The sequence below is a fragment of the Schistocerca serialis genome, chromosome 4, assembly GCF_023864345.2.
Source record: "Schistocerca serialis cubense isolate TAMUIC-IGC-003099 chromosome 4, iqSchSeri2.2, whole genome shotgun sequence".
In the NCBI taxonomy this organism is placed as follows: Eukaryota; Metazoa; Arthropoda; class Insecta; order Orthoptera; family Acrididae; genus Schistocerca; species Schistocerca serialis.
Window position 1 is genome coordinate 74,430,364 of NC_064641.1, and position 19,131 is coordinate 74,449,494.

The following is a 19,131-nucleotide window of genomic DNA, read 5'->3' on the forward strand; positions in this document are numbered from 1 at the left end:
CCACGACGACTACCGCAGTCCACTTCACCCCTCCGCCGCCCCACACCAATCCCAGGGTTATTGTGCGGTTCGGCCCCCGGTGGACCCCCCCAGGGAACGTCTCACGCCAAACGAGTGTAACCCCTACGTTTGCGTGGTAGAGTAATGGTGGTGTGCGCGTACGTGGAAAACTTGTTTGCGCAGCAATCGCCGACATAGTGTAACTGAGGCGGAATAAAGGGAACCAGCTCGCATTCGCCGAGGCAGATGGAAAACCTCCTAAAAACCATCCACAGACTGGCCGGTTCACCGGACCTCGACACCAAGTCCATCGGTCGGATTCGTGCAGGCGCTCCTTCCCGCCCGGAAAGCCGTACGTCAGACCGCACGGCCAACCGAGCAGGAAAAAGAACCATTCGAGCATTTGCCTGGAGGGATTTAGGGATCTCAGGCAAACCCTAATTTAAGTTGGTGAGGAACGGATTTGTATCGTCGTTCTCTCGAATGGAAGTCCAGCGTGCTAACCACTGCGCCCCCTCGCTCGGCCGCTGTGTAGGGCAGGTATTGGCCATGTGCCTTCGTGCCAAGTGGGGGCCAACGAATGTGAGGATGCCGTTTGGCAGCCAATGAGCAGCTGTTAAACTGATACGTCTTTGCGCCCCTGATATACGAATTACTTGCGTATTGTGGACGGCCCAATTCTGCTTTTGCCTCATTTAGGCGTTCCTGTTAACAAAATGTTTCGCAGTGTAACGCTGTTTACATCGAAATACATAATAATGAATTCGTCTAAAACACCGGTTCGGTGACGGATTGATATGACTGGCCGGCCGGAGTGGCCGAGCGATTCTAGGCGCTTCACTCTGGAACCGCGCGACCGCTACGGTCGTAGGTTCGAATCCTGCCTCGGGCATGGATGTGTGTGATGTCTTTAGGTTAGTTAGGTTTAAGTAGTTCTAAGTTCTAGGGCACTGAAGACCTCAGATGTTAAGTCCCATAGTGCTCAAAGCCATTTGAACCATTTGATTTCTTATCAGATACGGAATTTGGATAATCCTGGCAGATACAAAAGAACTATTGTCATGCAGCGGACATCTCGACCTTTATTTTCTACTTTTTCTGCATACGAGAGTTTTTTTTTCCTGGATATATACAGCTCTGTTGCTTGGTATGTTGAAATGCCATTAATAATTTCCTCTTAAAAGCAGCATTTAAGCCGGCCGGAGTGGCCGAGCGGATCTAGGCGCTACAGTCTGGAACCGCGAGACCGCCACGGTCGCAGGTTCGAATCCTGCCTCGCGCGCGGGTGTGTCTGATGTTCTTAGGTTAGTCAGGTTTAAGTAGTTCTAAGTTCTAGGGGACTGATGACCTCCGAAGTTAAGTCCCATAGTGTTCAGAGCCATTTCAACCATTTGAGCAGCATTTAAGTTGTGGCTGTAGTCAGATTTGTAGCATAGCCTGAAGTCTAGGTTAGTTTGGAAGATTAAAGTTTGGTTGTGGTAGCGTAAATTCACTGTGTATCAATAAGACAAACGTATGTGCACGGGAATATCAGACAGAACAGAATGCCAATAACTGTTATAAGTCTCTGTTTTATGTTTTGTACGAATTAATTCGTATCAGTAAGTCACTGCAATGAAGATTCCGTATTTTTATTCAAAAGAACAACGACATTGAAGTTAACCGGTGGGGAAAGTCGAAAATTTGTGCCCGGATTTTTCCGTTTCTTGCGAACTGTCGTCTTGACGGCCTCGGATAACCGTTCACTGTCCCTGACCGATCCAAAATCCCAACTTGACCACATGTTACTGACTTAGTGTCCCTGCGCATTATCGTCACTACTCGCAGTGATTGTTGATTCTCGTAGAATTCGGGACTGGTTGCGCATCTTCACGGAAAGGGTCAACGGCCGTCTCACCCTATATATATATATATATATATATATATATATATATATATATATATATATATATATATATATATATATAGAGAGAGAGAGAGAGAGAGAGAGAGAGAGAGAGAGAGAGAGTCTCTAATAGCCTTCAATATAAAAAGCACAAAATGCTACATATATCAGTAAGCAAAAGCAGAAAGTAGAATTCAGTGTTCAGCAATGGATTACGTGTTTATATGTATTTACAACTGCTAACGAACTGGTTTTTCTCCGAAAATTCAATTTGATCGCCCTCTAACACCTAGAATATTAACATGGCTGCTTTGTGAATTATTTGTCCTGTGATCGAGTCGAAAACATAACGTTTTCGTTTATGAAATGTTCTCGGATTATCGACTCAGTCGTGGCGTCGCGTTGGCGCACTGTTTTGACGACTGTCTCACTATTCATCTTCAGGCAGACTGTCGGGTCCATATCCAGTTCTTTCATTTATAGCCGTTTAACCGCAGATTCCTACGCCAAGAGTCCAATGACGGGCAAGGAGCTATTCGAAACGTTTCAACAAAACGAGACAACGACACGACTGTATATCCAGAAAGATTTCATCAATGAAATTCGCCGAGGAAGCCTGCAGTCCCAAAGAGTGTTTCATGGTTGGCTATGCACTCAGCTGTTCCGAGAAGATAACGTCCCACAACCCGCTTGCGATGGGCGTTGCAAACATACACTCGAAGCTTACACTGCGGACGCCCCGTCGTAAAGTCTTGCAGCTGACGCACACTTTTGTGCGTTGACGTGTGACTGGAATGAGGGCACGGCGTGTGGTGTGTTTGAAACATCCCCTTAGCAAAATTTATGAATGATTGTGCTGGTAAACCCTTTACGTTATTTGATTTTCAAACAGCTGAGCAAAACCGAACGTACTCAGACATTTCTCCCTTTACTTATTCTGATCATCACTAAACTGACACACAATATTTTTAGCGCAACGCAATCTGACTTTTAATAATCCCTACAAAATAATGGCCCTGACTAACAATAACCTTCATTACTCGAACTATTGCAATACAGCGAGCGCCAATGCCGCCAGCTAAATAAAAGATTCTAACTACTGAAGGCACTAACTACTGATAGGCATAATTAGCAAATGAGAGAATTTGATAGAGAACAAACAATGTATTTACCTTAATAGTGTTCAAAAGTCATATATATATACACTCCTGGAAATGGAAAAAAGAACACATTGACACCGGTGTGTCAGACCCACCATACTTGCTCCGGACACTGCGAGAGGGCTGTACAAGCAATGATCACACGCACGGCACAGCGGACACACCAGGAACCGCGGTGTTGGCCGTCGAATGGCGCTAGCTGCGCAGCATTTGTGCACCGCCGCCGTCAGTGTCAGCCAGTTTGCCGTGGCATACGGAGCTCCATCGCAGTCTTTAACACTGGTAGCATGCCGCGACAGCGTGGACGTGAACCGAATGTGCAGTTGACGGACTTTGAGCGAGGGCGTATAGTGGGCATGCGGGAGGCCGGGTGGACGTACAGCCGAATTGCTCAACACGTGGGGCGTGAGGTCTCCACAGTACATCGATGTTGTCGCCAGTGGTCGGCGGAAGGTGTACGTGCCCGTCGACCTGGGACCGGACCGCAGCGACGCACGGATGCACGCCAAGACCGTAGGATCCTACGCAGTGCCGTAGGGGACCGCACCGCCACTTCCCAGCAAATTAGGGACACTGTTGCTCCTGGGGTATCGGCGAGGACCATTGGCAACCGTCTCCATGAAGCTGGGCTACGGTCCCGCACACCGTTAGGCCGTCTTCCGCTCACGCCCCAACATCGTGCAGCCCGCCTCCAGTGGTGTCGCGACAGGCGTGAATGGAGGGACGAATGGAGACGTGTCGTCTTCAGCGATGAGAGTCGCTTCTGCCTTGATGCCAATGATGGTCGTATGCGTGTTTGGCGCCGTACAGGTGAGCGCCACAATCAGGACTGCATACGACCGAGGCACACAGGGCCAACACCCGGCATCATGGTGTGGGGAGCGATCTCCTACACTGGCCGTACACCACTGGTGATCGTCGAGGGGAGACTGAATAGTGCACGGTACATCCAAACCGTCATCGAACCCATCGTTCTACCATTCCTAGACCGGCAAGGGAACTTGCTGTTCCAACAGGACAATGCACGTCCGCATGTATCCCGTGCCACCCAACGTGCTCTAGAAGGTGTAAGTCAACTACCCTGGCCAGCAAGATCTCCGGATCTGTCCCCCATTGAGCATGTTTGGGACTGGATGAAGCGTCGTCTCACGCGGTCTGCACGTCCAGCACGAACGCTGGTCCACCTGAGGCGCCAGGTGGAAATGGCATGGCAAGCCGTTCCACAGGACTACATCCAGGATCTCTACGATCGTCTCCATGGGAGAATAGCAGCCTGCATTGCTGTGAAAGGTGGATATACACTGTACTAGTGCCGACATTGTGCATGCTCTGTTGCCTGTGTCTATGTGCCTGTGGTTCTGTCAGTGTGATCATGTGATGTATCTGACCCCAGGAATGTGTCAATAAAGTTTCCCCTTCCTGGGACAATGAATTCACGGTGTTCTTATTTCAATTTCCAGGAGTGTATATATATATCAGTTCATGACATCCAGTCTTACAAAATTACTCTCTCTGATGGACACACGTCCAGATCATCCGCTCTCAAAACTCCGACATATCTCACCCCACATCCACCACTGCTGGCGGTTCACCTCCAACTGCGCAACGCTACGCGCTGTTAACAGCCAACTGCCCATCACTACAATAGCCAACAACAATGCAAACCAGCCACAGACTGCACACAGCACAGCCAGCGATTTTCATACAGAGCGCTACGTGGCGTTACCAACACAAAGACCTAAACAGCGTACTTACATGTTGTGGTGTTGCAGCTGTTGGCGGAGGCGCTGCTGCTGGCGTGCGCGGGCGGCACCGGCCTCTACTACCGACACATGACGGAGGCGGCGCACCAGCACACGTTCGAGGGCACGCGCACCTGCATCGAGTCCCGCATCAAGCTGGAGTGCGAGAAGGAGCAGCAGGAGCAGCTGCTGCTCAGCGTCATCCCCGCCTACATCGCCGCAGAGGTCGGTGCACTGCTGCGCTCGCCACACTCCACTTACAGCTGAAGGCCGGGTGTAATGTGGTCCAAGTGCAGATGTCGGAGGACGGTGTACTGAACGGCATTTCATCAGTATTTACGTCTTTTGCAGATGAATAATAATGATAGCGATTAGGTTGGTTAGTACCTGCAAGCACATGTAGCAAATGCAAGCCATTGCTGTATTTGCCCCTCGGCAGTGTGTCAGGTGTTGAAACGTGGATGTCTGGACACAGAAAGCTTAGTCAAAATTGATAGGGGTGGTCCACTTAATGGTGCAGTTACGACCGTGCTCAGAACATCAAGTAGTAAGTTACGTGACGTGTTTGCAAGAAGACTGTTAGACGCAGAGAAATGCAACCAACGCAATAATGTATGTACATATTAAGGTACCTCATACGAAAGTATCTACACTTGCACTCATGCTCATAAATTAAGTATAATGCTCATATGCGGTGAACAACGCACTAGTGGGCGGTTTGCGGGTTTAAATCACCTCGGGGTATGACCATGCGGTGCATTTGACCTGCGGCCGTCGCACGGTGGCGCTGGAAGTAGGCCTCGTACGCAGAGGTGTGTTGGTGCATGTCAGGGTACGGTGCAGCGAGTAAGTGTGCAGACGTTTTCAGACGTGGCTGAAAGAACACATATTGATGACGTTATGAGGGGTAGAATACTATCGCGACTGGAGGCTGGTCAAACAGCAGGTCGTAGCACGGGCCCTCCGTGTGCCACTAAGTGTGATCTCACGATTATGGCAACGATTATAGCAGATAGGAAACGTGACCAGGCGCTACAGTACGGGACGTCCACAGTGTACAACACCACAAGACGACCAATATTTCACCATCACCTGCAGTCGGCCAAGGAGTGCTGCAGGTTGCTTGGCTCTGGATCTTACCGCAGTCACTCGAACAGTTGTCTCCAGACACACAGTCTACAGACGACTGAACAGACACGGTTTATTCGCCTGGAGACCTGCAAGCCGCATTCCACAGACCTCTGGTCACAGGAGAACCTGTAAAGTCTGGTGTCAAGAACACAGTACATGGTAATTGGAACAGTGGTCCCAGGTTATGTTCATGGACGAGTCCAGGTACAGTCTGAACCGTGATTCTCGCCGGGTTTTCATCTGGCGTGAACCAGGAACCAGAAACCAACTCCTTAACGTCCCTGAAAAGGACCTGTGTGGAGGTCGTGGTTTGATGGTGTGGGGTTGTATTATGATTGATGTACGTACACCCCTGCATGTCTTTGACAGAGGAACTGTAACAGGTCAGGTTAATCGCGACGTCGTTTTGCACCAGTATGTCCGCCTTTTTAGGGTTGCAATGGGTCCGACTTTCCTCCTGATGGATGATAACGCACGGCCCCACCGAGCTGGCATCGTGGAGCAGTACCTCGAAACAGGAGATATCAGCCGAATGGAGTGGCCTGCCTGTTCTCCAGACCTAAACCCCATGGAGCACGTCTGGGATGCTCTCGGTCGACGTATCGCTGCACATCTTCAAACCCCTATGACACTTCAGGAGCTCCGACAGGCACTGGTGTAAGAATGGAAGGCTATACTCTAGCAGCTGCTCGACCACCTGATCCAGAGTATGCTAACCCGTTGTGCGGCCTGTGTACGTGTGCATGGTGATCATATCCCATACTGATGTCGTGGTACATGCGCAGGAAACAGTGGCGTTTTGTAGCACATGTGGTTCGATACGTTTTTCTCAACTTATCACCAATACCATGGACTACCAGATCTGTTTTGTGTGTGTTCCCTGTGAGCCTATGCTATTAGCGCTAGTTTTCTGTAGTGCCACGCTGTGTGGCACCACATTCTGCAATTATCCTTAATTTAGGAGCATGAGTGTATATCCATTACACCCTTTGTATACGCCCATATCAATAGTATTATTGGCTTTGCGGATAAGGGCTTTCTCAAAGTGGATGTCTGTGAGTGTATGTGCGAAACTCGGCAGTAATATACTGCCTGATACAAAAAGTGAAGCATCCATAAGATATGGTCGGATATCAATGTAACTTCATAGATGCATACACCATTGACAAGTTGGCATGTGTGTGAATGACAAGAAATGTAAATTCTCTGTGTCCATTAGACCAGCCACCAGAATGCATTAGCGCTGTCCGTCTGTAGTGTTGTTAACACTTTGCCGTCCGCACGCCTCGTACAAATTTATTTGCTCGGCGCCGGCAGCGCTAATTCGGATTACTTGGCTTGTCGCCGGCCGTTCTTGAGATTATCGGAAATTGTTACGTTTTACTAATCTCATCGTTAGGTCTCATAAGTTATCAACCCCGTTCCCCTACTTTTATGAAATCTCGAAGATATATATACGTATATAAATACAAAATTTGTTTGTTTCACATATCTGTTTATTTGCATTGTCTCTGGGGCTTATAATTTCTCTTTCGTATGATATTCAGCAAAATAGTCTCCAAGATGTAACGCAACTCCATAAGACTTGCACATTAAGTTTGTTGTTCTTTTTCTTTGTTTTTAGAACATACATGGCAGTTTCTTAGTTTTCGTTTATTCGTTTCGGAAAGACGTAGGCCTGTTAGTTGGTGTTACTTTATGTGACCGGAAAGTCTGTCAACCGAATAATGATGAGACGTACGTGATGTAGTGGCAACCTCCAAGTTTTGCTCCGCGCATTCATCGTAAACAATCTTATCGGCTCTTTCGTCTACCATGATGAAAGGGCACAGGTACTTATAAAAACAAAGAACTTGTGGATGTGTGTAACTTACTGTCACCTAAACAAAACACCAACAGAATGTAAAAGATACTAAAGTGCTGTAGCCGGCCACTGAGCGACACTATGCACACGACACCACTGGACTCAAGATGGCCGCCGAGTAAGTGACGCCAGAAACCATTTCCAGAAAATTAAGTGATTTAGACAGGAATATAATTTAGTTTAACGCTGACAACAAATTAAATACGTGCATTAGTGTATCGTTTAGTCTTGCCGTTAAAGGTTTGACTTTTCTTTGCGTATTTTTTCAGAAAACACGAAAAGATCGTAACTTCGCGAAGTCGCGCTTAGGCTTAAATTTTGTAAACGTGTTTGTTTCTTGTTTCAAGGTAATTTAACTAGTTTCTCGGTAACAGATAAGTAAACTACCGTAAATAGCGTATAACTTCATTGTTTTAATACAGATTTCAGAAAAACAGCGTAACTTTATATCAGAAACTTGCCTATATATATTTGTTTATAGGCCTAATTCTCGTAACGTTTTTGGAGAATCAAAGTTAAAGTATCTCGTTTAATTGTCCTTTTTTCATTCCATCGAGTGAAATATATAATAAACAGCGTATACCTTCGTTGTTTTAATACAGATCTCAGAAAAACAGCGGAATTTTAAATCAGAAACTTGCTTATATACATTTGTGAATAGGCTTAATTCTTGTAACGTCTTTTTTGATTTTCGGTAATTTAATTGATTTATTCTAGCTAAAGTATTATTTTTGCCATGAGTGAGAAGTGCCTGACTTGCCGTAGAATTGTTAGTTCCGGGGTTTGGTGTGATGGATGCAGTAGTTTTTTTCACTGGGGGGACTGCAGTGGCGTGGGTGTCGGGAAAGTGGATCAGGCTCATCAGTGGTTATGTAGGATTTGCAGCAGAGATAGGAAGATAGTGGAACAGGAGGGGAAAATTGCTGCCCTTCAGGCTGAGCTAGATCAGGCTAGGGAAGATTTGGACAGGTTAAGGAGGGAGAAGGGCAAAGAGAGGTGGGAAGTGGCAACAGGTAGCAGAAGGAACAGGCCTAGAACTAAGTCTGACAGTTTTGTGGTGAATGTCAAAAATAAGTTTGACCTGTTGCTTCAGTTAGAAACTGATGAGCCTCAAGCAGAGGTAGGTGTAGACAGGACACAACAAACTTTCAATAGGAAATTGAAAAAGAATGTAGGAAAGTCATCGAAAAGGAAGAAAGTTTTGTTGTTAGGCAGTTCTCATGCCATAGGTGTAGGCCAACTTCTGCAGGAGGAATTAGGACCAGAATACCAGGTCACAAATTTTTTCAAACCAAGTGCTAGTCTGGATCAGGTGACAGAGGATTTAGGTTCACTCTGTAAAGGATTTACCAGGGAAGACACCGTGGTTATTATGGGAGGGCCAGGGAACAGCATCGACAGAGATCCTGGGTACAGTATAGAGTGTGACCTGGTAAAGATTGCATCGGCATCGAGACACACCAATGTTGAATTTGTATCTGTCCTGAGACGCCATGACCGGCCTCATTTGAACTCTTCTGTTGGGAGAGTTAATTTGGAGTTGGAACGGCTACTTGGGTCGGGTGCGGGGGCTCGTATTGGTGTGGTTCCTGTTGATTGTCTCAGTAGGTGAGACTATACCAGGCACGGCCTACATCTCATCAGGAAAGGGAAGGGGGAACTGGCTGGGGTAATAGCAGGAAATTTAAGGGGGGGAGGCACTGCCATGAATGGTAAAATACCAGTGGTTACAGGTGTTGGAGCAGCATCTTTTTTAGGATAGGTAAGACAGAAAGATGTCAAGTTCTACGAGAGGTCAGGATCGAAACAAATCTTCAGTTTAGGAAAGAAATTAAACAGCACAATTCTAGCACATTGGATCACCAATCACAGCTATCAATTATAAATTTTCACCAATCACCAGAAATTTTATCTCCACCAAGTTGTATCTCAGTCCTAGGTAATTGCATTGATGAATTAAAGTCACCCAACCCAATTGACATAATCTGCCTCTCTGAACACCATGTGACCACTGGTATAGGAACTAGGCCTAAGCACAATGAGAAACTCAGACAGGAGAGTACTGCAAATGTTAGAATAAGGAAAGGTTCTCATAAAAGTATAATTAAAAATAATGTAAGTATATTTCATCAAAATATTGGGAGTTTAAAGAATAAAGTAGATGAGCTTCTGGTTTGTTTAGAAGATTTAGAAGCTGAGAATGAAATAGATATACTATGCCTGTCTGAGCATCACATTGTTACTGATATGGACAAGGTAAATGTAAGTGGTTATAAGCTCTCTGCACATGTAATGAGAGAAAATATGGAGAAAGGAGGAGTTGCCATATATGTCAAAAGTTATCATTGTGCAAAAAGTATAGAAACAAAAAAGTTTTGTGTAGAGAAACATATAGAAGCATGTGCCTGTGAGCTTAAATAAAATAAAGGCACATTTATAATTGTAACTGTATATAGGTCCCCATCAGGAAATTTTCATCTATTTCTGAAAAATTTGGACTCCTTGTTGTGCTATCTGTCAGACAGGGGGAAGCAAATTATTATTTGTGGGGACTTCAATGTAGATTCTCTGAAAGAGGGTAATAGGAAAAATGACCTTGAAGTATTACTCGGTTCTTTCAATTTGACACCCGTTATTGATTTTCCTACTCGGGTGGTAAAGGATAGCAGCTCACTGATAGATAACTTCTTTATAGACCAAGATAAGTTTAACCAGATAAATGCTCAGCCTGTTGAGAATGGTCTTTCTGATCATGGTGCACAGCTAGTTACAATATATGACATAGCTCCATTCAGCAATACTAAACAGTCCTCCAAAGTAGTACGTTCAGTCAACAATTTAACAATTGCAAATTTCAGGGAAAGCCTACAGCAGTTAGACTGGGATGAGGTGTACCGTGAACCTGATGCCAATTTAAAATATAATTTATTTCATGACATATTTGTAAATGCATTTGAAAACTGCTTCCCCAAGAAAATAGTTAAATATACTCGTAAGAAACCTTGTAACAAACCATGGCTTACTAAGGGTATAAAAATATCTTGTAACCGGAAAAGGGAAATGTATCTGACAGCAAGAAAGAGTAGTGACCCAGAAACTATCAAAAATTATAAAAACTACTGTGTTATATTAAGAAAAGTTATTAAAAAATCCAGGAGTATGTGTATCATGTCTGAAATCAGCAACTCTGATAATAAAATTAAAACAATTTGGAATATTATTAAAAGAGAAACAGGTCAACCAAGAGCAGAGGAAGACAGTATTACCATCAAATTGAATGAAAACTTTACGAACAAAAAGTCAGAAGTTGAAAATATTTTTAACAATCATTTTCTAAATGTTGTGGATATAGTAGGATGCAGATGTTCGTTAGAAGATGATAGGCTGTTAATGGAAGAGGCCATAGCTATGCAATTTGATACAATTGAAATCTCACCCACTTCTCCCTCTGAAATTAGGAAAATAATAAACTTGCTTAAAAGCAAAAACTCACATGGAATTGATGGCATTTCCAGCAAAATACTAAAAGCTAGTTCTCAACAGATAAGTAAGATTCTCAGCCACCTGTGTAATAGCTCTCTGGAACAGGGCATTTTCCCTGATAGACTGAAATATGCTATTGTTATACCTTTGCATAAAAAGGGGGATAGATCTGATGTCAACAATTACCGTCCAATCTCCCTTCTAACAGCTTTATCCAAAATTTTTGAGAAAGTAATGTATTCAAGAGTAGCTTCACATATCTGTAGAAATGAAGTACTAACAAAATGTCAGTTTGGTTTCCAGAAAGGTTTTTCAACAGAAAATGCCATATATGCTTTCACCAGTCAAATTTTGAATGATCTGAATAACCGAACACCACCCATTGGGATTTTTTGTGATCTCTCAAAGGCTTTTGATTGTGTAAATCATGAAATTCTGCTAGACAAGCTCAAGTATTGTGGCGTGAGTGGGACAGTGCACAAATGGTTTAATTCGTACCTAACTGGAAGAGTGCAGAAAGTTGAAATAAGTAGTTCTCGTAACATGCAAAGATCAGCACATTCCTCAAACTGGGGAACTATCAAGAATGGGGTTCCACAAGGGTCAGTCTTGGGGCCTTTGTTGTTCTTATTATATATTAATGACTTGCCATTCTATATTCATGAAGAGGCAAAGTTAGTTCTCTTCGCTGATGATACAAGTATAGTAATCACACCTGAGAAACAAGAATTAACTGATGAAATTGTCAATACTGTCTTTCAGAAAATTACTAAGTGGTTCCTTGTAAACGGACTCTCACTGAATTTTGATAAGACACAGTACATACAGTTCCGTACAGTGAATGGTATGACGCCATTAATAAATATAGACCTTAATCAGAAGCATATAGCTAAGGTAGAATATTCCAAATTTTTAGGTCTGTCCATTGATGAGAGATTAAATTGGAAGAAACACATTGATGATCTGCTGAAACGTTTGAGTTCAGCTACTTATGTAATAAGGGTCATTGCAAATTTTGGTGATAAACATCTTAGTAAATTAGCTTACTACGCCTATTTTCACTCATTGCTTGCATATGGCATCATATTTTGGGGTAATTCATCACTGAGGAATAAAGTATTTATTGCACAAAAGCGTGTAATCAGAATAATAGCTGGAGTCCACCCAAGATCTTCCTGCAGACATTTATTTAAGGATCTAGGGATATTCACAGTAGCTTCTCAGTATATATACTCTCTTATGAAATTTGTTATTAACAACCAAACCCAATTCAAAAGTAATAGCAGTGTGCATAACTACAATACTAGGAGAAAGGACGATCTTCACTATTCAAGATTAAATCTAACTTTGGCACAGAAAGGGGTGAATTATACTGGCACTAAAGTCTTTGGTCACTTACCAAATAGTATCAAAAGTCTGACAGATAACCAACAAGTATTTAAGAAGAAATTAAAAGAATTTCTGAATGACAACTCCTTCTACTCCATAGAGGAATTTTTAGATATAAATTAAGAAAAAAAAGAAAAAAAAGAAAAAAAATAAATAAAATAAAAAATAAAGAAAAACAAAAAAACACAAAAAAATAAAGTTTTTATATTAACTTAAGTATGTTGTTAAATTATCCTAATTATGTCATGTATTGGAAAATTCGACTCGTTCCACATCATTACGAAATATCGTATTCATGATCCATGGAACTAGTATTAATCTAATCTAATCTAATCTGTGGTGTCGCCGGTCGTTGACCGCTATTTCACGCACAACACCAATGTGGTGTCACCGGACGGCAGAGTGTTAACAGGCCTGTTAGGGTATATTAGGGGCGTGAACATTGTCATACGCTGAGTGGTCACTACGAAGGACTCGGAGGTACCGCATACTGCAGTTATCAGCACGTGACAGAGCTTGGTGGGGGCCTAATTGTGGACCTCCGTTTGGCCAGCTGGTCGGATCGTGGAGTATCCAGATTTATGAGGTATTCAGATGTGACAGTGGCCCAGTGTTTGAATGCATGGGAACGTGAGGGCAGGCATAAAGTCTTCCGGTTTTCCACCGACCACGTCTGACAACCAAGAGCGAGGATCGCCGTATTCTGCACCCAGAAAATTGTAACGACTTTACGCCTGCTCCTGGAATCTGAGAATAAGTTATTGACTCCTTACAACATTCTTTGCCATCCTGCCCCAATGGTCAGAGATTAGCAGCAGCCAGACAAGGGAATATTGTTCCGTGCATAGGCTGTCAGTAACGCCACAGCACAAACGGCTGTGTTAGGGTGTGCGGTGACTGGGAACCCTGGACTGCCGATGAATAGCGTCGCATTACGGTTAGCGATGATCGCGGTTCTTCACTTCTCCATATGACAATGGCTGTTGCTTGTAGATAGGTGCCATTCATCCGATGTGTTGAAGAGTACGACACTGTTGACCTTGAAGTCGCCGGCCGAAGTGGCCGTGCGGTTAAAGGCTCTGCAGTCTGGCACCGCAAGACCGCTACGGTCGCAGGTTCGAATCCTGCATCGGGCATGGATGTTTGTGATGTCCTTAGGTTAGTTAGGTTTAACTAGTTCTAAGTTCTAGGGGACTAATGACCTCAGCAGTTGAGTCCCATAGTGCTAAGAGCCATTTGAACCATTTGAACCTTGAAGTCGTGGGGGTTCGATTCCCAGTCACTCCTTGTACCGATTGAAGGAACTCGGATGGCAGACAGACGTCCTGCGCACTCATGTGTTACCTCTCGTGCTAAAGTACCGTGGCATCATTTTTGACCAGCACGGTCCTCGTTCACACATGGCATGGCTCTCTATGAACTGTCTGTGTGACGTTGAGGTACTGCCAAGGCCAGCAAGGTTCCTATCTCTGTCCCCGATATAGCATCCCCGATATAGCACGTGGGGGTTCAGCTCGTACATCATCTCCATCGCAGCGCTACTATCCACTATATGACGGACCAGTTACAACATTTATGGCCAGCTTGCCTCACGAGATGACACAATGGCTTTGTGACACCTTCCAAACCGAATCAGTGCATACACCCAGGCCTGTCTGGAGCAACGACATGCTGATAAGTGGGCTCATACTTCTAAGTCCGCTGTAAATATGACTCGATTTCGTAATCACTGAAATAACGTCGTGTAGCGTCTCAAGTGTGAAGTTTCATTTCGTTTCCTCTTCCCCTTCTGCGTGCTTCAATTTCTTTTTGAGGCAGTGTAATTATTTTGTGGTAAACAGTCACAGAATAGTGTCAAAATTAGAATTTTATTTTCAATTTTTGTATTGACATTATTATCAGCTCGGCATTGAATGGCACTATACAGGGTGATTCAAAAAGAATACCATAACTTTAAAAATGTGTATTTAATGAAAGAAACATAACATAACCTTCTGTTATACATCATTACAAAGAGTATTTAAAAAGGTTTTTTTTCACACAAAAACAAGTTCAGAGATGTTCAATATGGCCCCCTCCAGACACTCGAGCAATATCAACCCGATACTCCAACTCGTTCCACACTCTCTGTAGCATATCAGGCGTAACAGTTTGGATAGCTGCTGTTATTTCTCGTTTCAAATCAATATGGTGGCTGGGAGAGGTGGTGGAAACACCATATCCTTAACATACCCCCATAAGAAAAAATAGCAGGGGTAAGATCAGGGCTTCTTGGAGGCCAGTGATTAAGTGCTCTGTCACGGGCTGCCTGGCGGCCGATCCATCGCCTCGGGTAGTTGACGTTCAGGTAGTTACGGACAGATAAGTGCCAGTGTGGTGGCGCTCCATCCTGCTGAAATATGAATTGTTGTGCTTCTTGGTCGAGCTGAGGGAATAGCCAATTCTCTAACATCTCCAGATACTGTAGTCCAGTTACAGTAGCACCTTCGAAGAAAAAGGGACCAAGAACTTTATTGGCTGAAATGGCACAGAAAACGTTCACCTTAGGCGAGTCACGTTCATACTGAGTTGTTTCCCGCGGATTCTCAGTGCCCCATACACAGACATTGTGACGGTTGACTTTCCCGTTAGTGTGGAAAGTTGCTTCATCACTAAACACAATCTTTGAAACGAAAGATTCATCTGTTTCCATTTGAGCAAGGATAAAATCACAGAAATCGATTCTTTTAATCTTATCAGCTGCAGACAGTGCTTGAACCAATTTCAGACGATAAGGTTTCATAACTAACCTTTTTCGTAGGACTCTCCATACAGTTGATTGTGGAATTTGCAGCTCTCTGCTAGCTCTGCGAGTCGATTTTCCTGGGCTGCGAACAAATGCTTGCTGGATGCGTGCTACATTTTCATCACTCGTTCTCGGCCGTCCAGAACTTTTCCTTTTGCACAAACACCCATCCTCTGTAAACTGTTTATACCAACGTTTAATACACCTATCGAAATGCACGCTGAACAACTGTCGTCGATTCACTTCTGCCGTACTCAATAACACAAAAAGCTTTCTGTTGAGCGGTCGCCATCTTAGCATCAACTGACGCTGACGCCTAGTCAACAGCGCCTCAAGCGAACAAATGTACTACTAAATGAAACTTTATAGCTCCCTTAATTCGCCGACAGATAGTGCTTAGCTCTGCCTTTTGTCGTTGCAGAGTTTTAAATTCCTAAAGTTCTGGTATTCTATTTGAATCACCCTGTGTTATGTAGAGTGCGTAGTATCCTGGAGGCAGTAGATCTCTGAAAAGATGGCGATTTTAGACGTACAACCTGCTCCTGTTCTACCAGCTGCCACAAAGCAAATTGAACGCTATTCTAGTACACTCCAGTCACTGTAATATTCGGTTCACGGTGTGCTACGAAATCAGTGACATGCATCACTAATTACGTTAAGGAGTGTAGCACGTTATCGTGATTTAACGTTATAGTGAATTAACGTGCATTTCATAAACTATGTGGCTAACATTTAGCTGTGTGAAAGACGTGACGATAGCTTGTGACACAACTTCTCAATGTTGAACTAATATTCTGAAGAAAATTTCACAAAATCTGTTTCAACATCTACGAAAGAAAGCTGTAATTTACGAAATTTACCGTTTAAATAACACACAGCGTTGTATTAAATTGTGCTCATGATCGACATCTAAATCCTTCGTCTACAGAATGTGTTCAGCAGACGATGATTCAGATAAGCTGCAAACTTACAATTAGAAATGCAGTATACCGACCGATTTAAACTGGTTTGTAATAATTAAATATCGTCGGTTGCACGTAAGATTCAGGTGAAATACAGATAGACAACAAGAACAATGAAATAATTCCAATGACAAACAAAGCAGGTGCTGGCAGCTATGAATATTACAGAACCACCAGGTTATGAAGTCAGCGTTGCGTAATACAGACACAAATTATTTACAGAAGAAGCGAACGATTAGTGGCAGCCGTCCGTGAGGAAGATTAGTTTGGATTTCTCAGTAATGAACAAACACGCGAAACATTACTGACTCTGCTACTTACCTTACATTATAGACTGACGAAAGGCAAACCTACGTTTATAGCATTTGCACAGTTACAGAAAGCTTTCGAAATTATTGAATGGATACGTTCTTCGAAATTATGAACGGCGGAGGGGTAAAGAACAGAGAGCGAAAGGCTCGTTCAACATGTACAGAAACACACTGCACTTGTAAAAGTCGAAGGACTTGAAATGGAAGTAGAAGTTGAGAAGCGAGTGAGAGAGGGTTGTAGCCTGTCGCCGATGCTATTATTCTATACATTTAGCAAGTAGTAAAGGAAACCAAAGACAAATTTGGAAAGGAAATTAAAGGTCAGACAGAAGAAATAAAAATTCAAGATTTGCCGATGACATAGCACTTCTGTCAGAGACGGCGAAGAACTTCGAAGAGCAGTTGAAAAGAAATATAGTTTCTCTAAAAGAGATTGTATGAGAACATCAACAAAAATAAAACTAGAGCAATGGAATGTAGTAGAAAGTGATCAGGTGATGCTGAGGGAATTAGTTTGAGATAAAATATTTCGGCAGGAAAATGACGACGGCCGAAGTAGAGGAGATGTAAAATGAAGACTGGTAACAATAAGGAAAGCGTCTTACGAAAAATTTAACATGGAATATAAATGTAAGTGTTACTAACTCTTCTCTGATGTTATTTTTCTATAATGTTGTGACATGGGGTCCATCATGAGGAATCAAGAAGGGAAGTTGGGGGAGAGGGAAAGGACGAAAGCTGTAGAGTGACGCCAAGGCCATTCTGAAACTGATTTTACTCCTGGCATATAAGCGGTGGCCGTCCATTAGCTACGGCGGCAGCTTGAAGTAACAACTGTAAACAACAGATGCGCCAGTCAGCTGTGAGCAGGCCGTGTTCAGTAGCGGAAGTGCTGCCGTTGGTGTGCCAACGTTGTAGTGTCACAACTCGCAGTGGAGCAACAACTCCGAATCAAGCGTTCAAGATATTCTCCATAATGTTTTGAAGATGAGATAAGTGTGTGCCAAGTTTTCGTCGCACGCTTTGAAACGTCCCCTTTGAACAATTATACATGACTGTGCTTAACCTGACACACAATATTTTTTAGCGCAACGCAATCTAACTTTCAAAATTCCCTACAAAAGAATGGCCCTGACTAACATTGAACTATACCTTTCACAAATCACTTACCTCACAAAAATCTTCGCTGCTCAAGCTACTGCAATACAGCGAGCGCCACTACTGCCAGCTAAATAAAAGATTCAAACTATGGAAGGCACTAACTACTGATAGGGATAGTTAGCAAATGAAAGATATTAATAGAGAACAAACAATGTATTTACCTTGATATCATCATATATAAATATAGCAGTTTATGACAAATTTCAAAACTCCGCCATCTCTCTCCCCACATCCACCACTGCTGGCGGCTCACCTCCAACTGCGCAACGCTACGCGCTGTTCACATCCAGCTGCCGCTGCCCAACACTACAATGGCAGACAACAATGCAAAGCAGCCACAGACTGCACACAGCACAGCCAGTGATTTTCATACAGCGCTACGTAACGTTGCCAATAAGAAAACATAAACAGCCTACTTACATAGAGAAAACATAAACAGCCTACTTACATAGCCCCCATGCTCCCCACAAAAAATTTTACAAATTTTTTTTTTTGGGCGGTGGCCAATAATGATTTGATAAAATGTTTCATAATTACAATAACAAAGAAATCAAATGCACACACTTATTGATACAATGTTGGTCAAAAGCTAAAATATTCTCACAGTCCATAAAGATAGTCCTGATCATTCATCATAATAGTAATTACAGGTTTTTTTTCACAAAGTCTCATTAGTAAAAGAAATTGCACACAGAAGTAGTGGATTTCCATGCAGTCTTGAAGAAGTAGTGTTGTCCTTCCAACGGAAAGACAGTGCTGACTCTTGACATGCTGACAGGTAATGGGCCACAACAGAGCAAACCCACAGCAGAGTCATTCGAAGTTTTCAAGAATATTGGTAGGCAGGTCATCACAGAGTAGACCCACTGTAGTCCTGGTAGAGATTACGGTATTGGTGGGCCACCAGAGGTGCAGACCCACTGCAGTCCTTGTAGAAATAATGGTATTGATGGATCATCAAAGATGTAGACCCACTGTAGTCCTTGTAGAGATAGCCAGCAGCCATGTGTTGTGACTGTGCAGGTGCACAATCACCATTGAAGAGTCTTGCGGATAATATAGCAAGTCCATAAACCACCACTTCTGCACTCACAAAGTTTTTGGAACTGTCCTTAGAACCAGCAATGCTGTTATCCAGTCCCTTGCTGAATTATTAACACACGTGCAAACACCAACAGTCCCAACTTCTCACATATTGTCCATATACTATGACCAACAGAAACGTGTGCAGTGAAATGTAACTAACAAGTTAATAATA

The 19,131-nt window shown here is 43.5% G+C and overlaps 1 protein-coding gene across 1 annotated transcript in view; it reads left to right on the forward strand.

Moving 5' to 3' along the window:
- LOC126473799 (adenylate cyclase type 2) overlaps positions 1-19,131 on the forward strand; it is a 324,328-nt gene that overhangs the window by 30,720 nt on the left and 274,477 nt on the right. Inside the window, exon 2 of the mRNA XM_050101077.1 lies at positions 4,818-5,012. Within this exon, the coding sequence (XP_049957034.1) occupies positions 4,878-5,012 (135 nt within the window). The 5' untranslated portion in view covers positions 4,818-4,877. The remainder of the gene's footprint in view (positions 1-4,817; positions 5,013-19,131) is intronic.